Source organism: Pygoscelis adeliae, unplaced genomic scaffold (assembly GCF_000699105.1).
Source record: "Pygoscelis adeliae isolate BGI_AS28 unplaced genomic scaffold, ASM69910v1 Scaffold445, whole genome shotgun sequence".
Taxonomy (NCBI): domain Eukaryota; kingdom Metazoa; phylum Chordata; class Aves; order Sphenisciformes; family Spheniscidae; genus Pygoscelis; species Pygoscelis adeliae.
This window is the reverse complement of record NW_008824894.1, coordinates 1,624,635-1,633,414: the sequence shown is the minus strand read 5'-3', so window position 1 is coordinate 1,633,414 and position 8,780 is coordinate 1,624,635. Positions and strand designations below refer to the sequence as shown.

At 52.0% G+C, this 8,780-nt stretch overlaps 1 protein-coding gene across 1 annotated transcript; it reads right to left on the bottom strand.

Moving 5' to 3' along the window:
- Positions 1–3,826: 3,826 nt before the first annotated feature.
- CDK3 (cyclin-dependent kinase 3) lies at positions 3,827–8,686 on the bottom strand. The gene is made up of 7 exons (XM_009324571.1): positions 8,559–8,686; positions 7,496–7,573; positions 6,933–7,053; positions 6,227–6,397; positions 5,694–5,795; positions 4,686–4,889; positions 3,827–4,299 (listed from the first exon to the last, which is right to left on the bottom strand). The coding sequence occupies exons 1-7, from the start codon at positions 8,684–8,686 to the stop codon at positions 4,174–4,176; spliced, it is 930 nt and encodes a 309-aa protein (XP_009322846.1). The 3' UTR covers positions 3,827–4,173.
- Between the last annotated feature and the right edge of the window lie 94 nt (positions 8,687–8,780).

Genomic DNA, 8,780 nt, shown 5'->3' with positions numbered 1-8,780 from the left:
AAGCCCCAGGCAAAACCAAACCAAACCAAACCCTGTTGAAGTAGATGATTTTGGGGGTTTGTCCTGTACAGAGGCAGATGTGTTGCAAGGGAAGGGATGACCTTCAGTAGGAGATTGATGATGCTTGCAGCCAACAGTGATGTGAAACTGCTTTCTACAGCCCTTGGCTTTGGTTGCAGGATCCACCCAGTAGTACCTGAAAATCTGCACTTGCTATTTCTTCAGGCAAACTTTCACTCCTCTGTGTCACTTCCAGTGCTCAGCCCTTGCTGAAAGGAGCAAGTCCTAACTCCCGCATATCCCTGTTGAGATGAGAGATGAAATGTTCATCCCTAGTCTCTACCCTATTCTGGAGAGTCCCCTGGCTTTGTGGGATGAGAAAAATGACCTATTGACATGAGCTGCTCTTCCCCCTCTCGCAAGGGCTCTTTTAGCTGCCGCTGCTTGGGAAATGCAACACCCCCAAAATAATCCATAAGGGTAGGGGTTTTCTCCCCCTCTCCCCTATCAGCGCAGCAGCATAGCCTCTTATGTCCATACAGCCTAGCTGGCATTTGAAGTCTGGGCTCCAAGAAATTCTTCCCATGCTGGCAAGCTCAGCACAATCACAGGTCCCATTACCTTCCTGCTGGTAGGTAGTGCTCAGCATTAACAATCTGAGTCCGGCTATGGAAACACCAAGTTTCCAGTCCAAGATCTGCCCAGGCTCTGTCACATGCTCTGCAGGGTCTATGTTTATTGTCAGGCCTATGGCTGATGTCCGTGGCCATCTCGGCTGCCATGATCAACGGGGGGAAATTTGTTAGTTTACACTGGGGAAAACTGTTCCACACGCCCTAGAGCATCCGTTCCCAGCCTGTTTCCTCTTGGTAGAGCACTGCTGGCACATGGGACAATGTGCATTCCCCTCCTGGCTGGTCTGGACCAGCAGCAAGGGCTGGAGCTGGGCTGTGATGGACCAGGGGATGCATCAGAAGAGAAACCGTGGCCTGGACTCCTGCCAGGGCAAGCCCAACAGCCCTCAGAGCACAGCCAGGTGAGGATCACATCCCAGTGCAACCAAGGAGCCCTGGACCAGTGCGGTTCCCAGCAGTCCTCAGGTCCCAGCTCTTCAGAGCTGCTGGGAGCAGCCTTGCTGTGCTTTGACTTTGCTCCCCTCGGCTGGCTGGAAGCAGGGAGGATCCATCAGCAACGGGGCTTGTTGCCTTTTCTGCAGCTTGGCTCTGCCCGACAGGTGAGTTTGCTGTGAGCCTTCCCCTCGCCCGGCTCCATGGGGCAGGGTGCTGGGCTGTAGGGCTGCCTTCGTCAAGGCTGCTCCCCTTGCAAATGAGATAAAACCGTGCTTGTTTTTAAAACAGTATGATGTTCATGTGGTGACTCTTTCCTGAAGTGCTGATTAAATAGTTTTGGGGAATGCTTTGTAACTAAGGAACTTGGAGTTCTGGTAATTAGGCAGTCAGTTAATCATTTTGGATAAAGTGCTCCCTAACTGTGTGGTGGGAGGTATTTACCAGCCTTAGGGCTGGGTGAAGGTGTTAAGAGACGATTAGGTGGCTGAGCAGTCTAGCTGGCTGAGCAGTCTCCCTTGAAGGCCGGTCTGCCTTTTGTTTCTGAAAAAAACCCACCACTAAAAAATCCTTTTCTTTGCTGTCAAGTGGTCCTCATCTGCAGAAAGCAGCTCGCGTCACGTCCTCTTGATGTGTCCATAGGAAGCACCACACAGCCATGGGGTGTGCCCAGAGCCCAGATGTCTGGCAGGGTTGTGAGTTGCTTGGGAGGAGCCAGGTAGTGCTTTTCCTCCCTTCTCGGGTACAGGATGATGGTGCTGCACCGTGGCTTTCCCAGAGCGGTTATTTTGACACAGCTGTTGTTGGTTGCCTTTGCTGGCAGTAGGGTTGGGTCATATATGTTTGAAATTCAGCTTCTTGCTTCATTTGTTGGGCTAGATGAGCTGTAGTATTTTTATTTATGTTTCTGGACTGGATGAATGTCCTTGGTATTTATTTCTTAATGCAGGTCTTTTTAGAAAGAAAACAACTCTTCTGCAAACAGTTTGCCTGGTACAACACGAGCATTTGTTTGCAGAGAGCAAACAATGGAATATTGTACGTACAAAATGAATTTACTTTAAAACATGTATGCAAAGACAGGGAAATTATTCCTATAGCAGAATCCATACATGTCTCAGAAATGTGTCCCTGCGAGCTGAGTGTTATCATACGGAGGCCAGGAGATGCTGCAGGAGCACAGCAGGGCTTCAATTTTCCTGCCATACGGCTCTCGAGGCTGCTGCGTGAGCCCAGCTGCCTGCTCTCCCCTGCTCAATCAGAAAACCATCCCTCCCGAACACGAGCAGGTCAGCTTTTTCCAGGCAGCCGCTCCAGCATGACTCCTAACAAGAGCTTCAAAAGCAAAGCAATACCCGCCTGCCCCAAAAAACCTAATCTGTGCAAATTGCAGAGGCGAGCAAGCTCCCCAGGTCCTGGTGGCTTCTAAACCTGCAGGGGAAGTACAGCCCAGCGGCGTGGCAGGGCCCGGAGGGAAGTGAGCAACAGGTCCCAGGGCTTCACTGTCAGGGATCTGTCAGGAGGTGCGGCTGCTACAGTAGGGATGACAAAGGTCTTTTTGATGTCAGGAATTAAGCAGAGCCACCCACTGCCTTTTGGTGGGTGGGGAGAAGGAATGAATGATGGAGGAAGCCAAAGGACAACAGAGCTTGGCTATAGACGGGCAGGTCTTGGGCTGAGAGGGGCTTTTTCAGGAGGGACTCCAAAGGTTTCTCTCCCCTGAGCAAATTCTGTGGTATCTAGTAGGTGGGGAGGGAGGTTTGTGCTGCAGCTGTGTGTGCAGCCGCCTCTCTGCTTTACTGCATTGTTTGTCATGAGACTCTAGGAATGTGATAGCTTTTGAGAGCTGCCAGGTTGTGCTGAGATCAGTTCTTAAGCTCATAGTTATTAGGAGGGCACATGTGTGCACGTGCATGAAAAACAGGACTGCAGAAGTTTGGCTTCCCTAAGTTAAAAATCTGTCTATTCAGTATTTAAGTAAGTAGAATATAACTCTGAACTGTTTGTGGCAACTTCTGATGGAAAGCAAGCCCACCTTACCATACCGAGAGAGCACTGGGCTGCAGAACTATCAGCCCCTCGTTCCACAACAGAATCGAGAGCACATCTCTGCACGTGCCAAGGATTTGGGCTGGAAAGGATAAAAGAAAGAGTGCAGGAGATGATAAAAGGAGAAGAGCTCTGTTAAAAAAAAAAAACAAAAAAAAAACCACACACAAAACCAAAAAGGACCAGACAGACTGTCCTGTGTCACTAGCTCAATGGGCCGTGCCAAGCAATAAACACCAAGGTTTCTGAACAAGTAACAAGCCTTTATTTTTTTCTGTACTGAAAGAAAAAAAATGAAGATGTCAAAACCAGACCAAAAGTTAGTGACAATTCTCCAAACATTTGAACAGCAAAAACATTTCCAAGACAATAAAGCGAAGGAAACAGCATTACCTCTGGACCGACGATGGAAAGCCAGTGTTTTAGCTGTTACTGTTTCCAGCCATATGCAACAAGTGCTTTATGCTAACTGGATCTTCTGGCTTCTTGGTCCCAGCTAAGGCACAAATTAAGACACCTGACAGTGCTCTTCACCTTGTGAAACAGCAGAATGTCAGCTCTGTTAAACAGCTCAGATTAAACAACTTGTCTAGTGCTGACAAGCCCAGTCTTTGGTAACAGCAGCAAAGGGCTGAGCAGAGAAGCGCTCCCCTACGCAAAGCGGAGCTCCAGCACGCCCTGGTGTCAGAAGCTGCCACCGACAGACCTGGGGATGCTCCAGTGCTGGAGAGACAGAAATCACTGTGCGTCACCTTAGCTCGCTGACTAATGCAAGGACAAACCTCTGAAAGATGCTCTCTTATCTATATTTCAGTGGTTTATGCTGATAAATACCCCCCCTTTTGCACATGACCTCTTCAAAACAGCTCTATTGGCTGTAGCCTAGACAAACTTTCCCCCAGCAACAGGCTGAGAGTCTCTAAATACAAGAATATCCCCCTCCAGGCTCCTCAGGAGAAGTGAGTCCCTGGGTCCCAGCCAGCCCCCTGCTAAGTGCCCAAAACCAGACCTGCACCACTACCCGGAGGTGCAAGCACGTGGGGAGAGCTGTGTCTTCTCATCTGCGGTGTCTCTGCAGCGCACGTCGCTCTTCAGGGCTCTGAGGGCTTCTCCAGAAGAAATACTGGTGATTGAGGGCTGCCTTGGCTGAGATGCGCCTGCTGGGATCGTACAGGAGCAATTGCTGCCAAGAGAAAAACCCAGCAGATTTAGGCTTTTAAAAAACAAATGATCGATTGCACCTGCATGTGTCTGGGCCCGGATGCAGCTATTGGTCCTGCCTTTTCCCCCTCTCTGGGCTTCAGGAGTAACCCACAGCTGAAGTTACCATGGGGATTACGCTAGAGGGGTTTCTTGACCCTCGATGCAGTGGTTTCCTAGAGGAACCGGCACTGACAGCCCCACTTCAGAGCCAGGACTGAGCCCTATTCGATGATTCAGTGTTTCTGCAATGGCAGAGATGAGCATTAGAGCCAGATCAGCTAATGCACTTCTGGGTAGATCAGTCCCAAATATCCCTATTCTTTGCCCAGTTTGAAAAGGTCCTGTCTGTCCCCGGGTCTCACTCACCACCAGTAAGTCTCTACCATCTCGATCTAAGTTGGGAACAATTTCCTTCATCTCCTTCCTTGCCCACCGGGGAAAGTCCCTCTTGTAGTCAGGCAGCTGGGTCACCCCAGGCCAGGTCGCCTCGGTGGGAGTGCCCAGGGTGCGAAAGATCCGGAAGAGCTGATCAATCTCAGAGTCCCCTGGAAACAGGGCCTTCCTGGTCACCTGGGCAGAAAAAAAAAGCCAGTTCCCACCTTTCCATCAGCTGTATGCCCTATTTCCCGCTACAAGCAACCCTTTGTCCCAGCAGACGCAAACAACTGCACAGACCAGGGCAGTTACAATGCAGCAATTCTGCCAGGCAGTGGTTGGGAAAGTCACGGGTGTCTGTCTGCTTGTCTCCAGCTCCCCTGCATGGATCTGTGCTCCCCTGAGGCTGTCCTCTTTCAGCCAGTCCCTTATCCCTCTTTGTCTCCAGTTTCCTAACACCCGCTCTTGCAGGCTAGCTCCCTCCCTGCCTACTTGCCCAGGCTCTGCTGATCTGCAGCTTGGGGACTTTGGGTGTTAGGGATAGTGCTGTTACACTGCAGCGATAACAAGAGCTCTTTAAAGCGGAATATGGACCCCTAGGAGATCCACTCTGCCATGCTATGAAGTGCTAGTTCTCTGCAGCCCGCTGCGGGGACATCTGCAAGACAGTGGTCTCCTCCCAGGATCAAAATGCTGCAGCAACAAGACTGAAGTTACCCCTTCTGCAAGGACACGCATCGCGTTCCCATATACCTGGAACTGCAGCTGGACTACAGAGGCTTCTTTGCCTTCTGCCAGGGCCCTGAGGGTGACAGATTTCCTTTTGAGCCCACAGCTAAGGATCAGCTAACCCTCAGGGTGGACTTTCCATAATACACACTCCAGCACAGGGTGGGACCACAGTATCACAGATGTTCTGCGTCTTGTCCCTCCTTCCCCACTTCCCATTGCAGCGACATCCTCCCTGCTCATTAAAGAGAATATTTAAACCCATTCTACCATTTCTGCAAAGATGCAGCCGATGCTCCAGATATCCACAGCGGTCGAGTAGTATTTGCATCCCAGCAGTATTTCAGGGGCTCGGTACCACAGAGTCACCACCTGGTAAGGAACCAACAAACAAGCTTTGTCTAGTTTCCCTGGGTGAAACTAGAGGCATGGAATCCTCTCTTCTCAGTTGTCATGCAGCAACTGTACAAATCAGAGCATGCCAAGGCCACGCTGAATTAACAGACACCTTAGTGACAGCAAGATTGGGATTAACAGATCATTCTTCAATAGGACACTTTGGAACAAATAAATATACCCTATGCAGTGAAGGTGGGAACCCAGCTTGCAGGCAGGCTAGGGTAGAAGCAGTCAGCACACTTTGTGGGGACATGAGGTAACCCCTTAGCTGCGGGTTAGGTTAAGAGCATGTGCCTGGGCACAGCTGTGCCTCAGCTATGGATGAGTAACTTGTGATGCTGCTGTTGTTCACCCACTATGGATTTTGTACCCCACTCTGAGGTGGCAGGGAGTCTCAACAATACCTCGTGAGTGTATGTGCGCAGGGGGACTCCGAAAGCTCTTGCCAGTCCAAAATCAGCCAGCTTGATTGCTCCTGCTTCGTTAATGAGGAGGTTCTGTGGCTTCAAGTCCCTGTGGATGACTCTGTGTGAGTGGCAGAAGCTCACACCCTGCAACAGCTGGAAAAGGTAGTTCTAAGGAGAGAAGAGATTTCGGACAATGTCACAATGAAACCACTTCGAAGGTTGGATCATGCGAACCAACACACTTTGGATCATTTACAGACCTGAATGGGAAAAAAGACCTTGCTATAAGGCAATGCCAGGCTTGGGGGCCACTAATCAGAGATGCACACAAACTGCTCCCACCCTACATGGGGACAGAGAGACTCCAATCCAAGCAGTGGCAGTCCCTTCCACCCATCCATTACTCTCTGCAAAGGCAATTAGCAATAGATCCTCAGTTACCCTCTTAACAGCAGTTCGTTCTGCAGCGAGGTGGGCTGAAGAGCCTGGAAACAGCTGGGAAACAAATGCACTGAGCAATAGTGCCAGGAGGTTTTCCCAGCTGAAATGTTTGACATCTGAGAGGTTGAATGCCTCCAGCCAAGGATGAATCTCTTCCAGATGCAGTCTGGGTAAGAGCAGCTCAGTGCCGGCTCTGCCCAGCAGAAGGCAGCAAGGACACACACTCTCTGTCCTGCCCGTTAGCGTTCCTTCCACACCGTACCTTGACCAAGCTTAAAGAAAGCTCTCCAGGTCGGGATGAGTCCATGTATTTCTTCAGGTCCTGATTCAGATACTCAAACACCAGATAGAGCTTCTTCTGGCTGTGTACAACATCCAGGAGCCTGCAAAAGAAGTGCAAGCACTCCCTTTCAGTACCTTTGTGTGGGAATCCATGCTATGCAGGAGTGTAAGTCTGTTACAGAATATGTGGGAAGACTTTCTCCAGACCTTTGCCCAAACATATCCAAACATCCCTTCTCCCACAGATGCTTCTGCTCTGTGACTCCTTTGGAGCAGAGAGGCAGATATAAAAGCAGCATCTAGTATGGTACAGCAGCAGCTTGGATCAGACTGTGTTGCTGGAGTGAAGTGGCAGTGCTGTGGGCTATTTCTGCTAATGAGGGAAGTGCAAGTGATTCCTGCATTTTCCTGTTTATTTTGCTCCTTTCTGTGCAGTCAGGGAAGCACTGGAAGGCCCCTCTTGCTGCCTGTACCCAGAGCTCCCCATGGGGATGAGCAGGAGCTCGTCAATATGCTGGTGGGGAGGGTTCATCCAGGTCTTACCTGACTATGTTGGGGTGCTTCAGCTCCTTCAGCAGTGAGATTTCTCGGATCGCGGTGCTGGGGACGCCCTCCGTCTCCCTGCAGCAGAGACGGGCTGTACGGCACCCCGTCCCCCAGTGGGATCCTGCAGCCCGTCAGGGTCCCATGTCCCTTCTCCCTTCCATTGTACCACATCGCCTGCCCAGGGGAGGGTCTCTCACATTGGGCGCCCCGGGTTTGGGATGGAATTGCATGTAGGGTGAGCTGGGACAAGGCAGGGGGAAATGGAGCCGTGGGGAAGGAGGGGCAGGGAGTGACCTAGACAGTGCAAGCTGTGGGGTAGAACTTGTTTGGGAGCACCTGTTGTTACATTTGGAGATGCAACGGTTTAAATGCCCAAGCCTCATTTTTCAGAGGTGGGGGGAGATGAAAGCTCTTCGCCCCTCAGGCAGCCGCCTCCACCGTCCTGAAAGGCTGCCATGGGGTGCAGTCCCACCACCATGGCCCCTGGTCCACACTGACACCCCTCATCACGGAGACAGCACAGGGCCAACCCAGGGGAACAGTAATAAGCTTTTAGCTGCTCAGTCCCCACCCTGGAAGGGTTGAAGTCGGCCCTGCCGGGAGGCTGAGCCTCACCAGGCCCCGGCATCACACCCCTGGGGGAGAGGCCACCTCCCAAAAATGGCAGCTCCTTCCCCCTGCCCTGGGCCATGGCACCGGGGCCAGGTAGCGCCGGGTCAGGCCCTAGCTGCTTGTATGAGCTAATAGAGACATTGTTTCCCTCATGTCAGGCTTTTTTGAGCCTCTTGCACCATTTTGGACACTGGGCTGGGCTCAGGGGCCCCCTGCTCACTCCCATGGCAGGGCTGGGGGGCTGTTGGGCTCAGCTGGCGGCCATCTCCCCACAGATGGCAGTGCCGGCCCCAGAGGAGCCATTCGCCTTCCTCGCCTCCCTCTCGCCTTGGCACCCTATTGCCGCCGTGCTGAGGAGGCAGCCGGCCTGGCGCCATGGTGGGCCAGGTGGGCACAGGGCTGGGCCGAGCCATGGCAGCCCCTGGGTCCGGGGTTTTGCCCCACTCACGAGTCCAAGCGGATCTTCTTGAGGGCCACCAGCTGCCCCGTGCGCTTGTTGCGAGCCTTGTACACCACACCGTAAGTGCCCTCCCCAATCTTCTCCACTTTCTGAAACACCTCCTGGAAGGCGTCCATGGCACTGCCTCAGCCTTGTGATGGCAGTGGGGGCAGCTGGCACTGCTTTCTGAGGGGAAAAAAAAGAAGGGGGCAAAAAAAAACCCCAAATGTG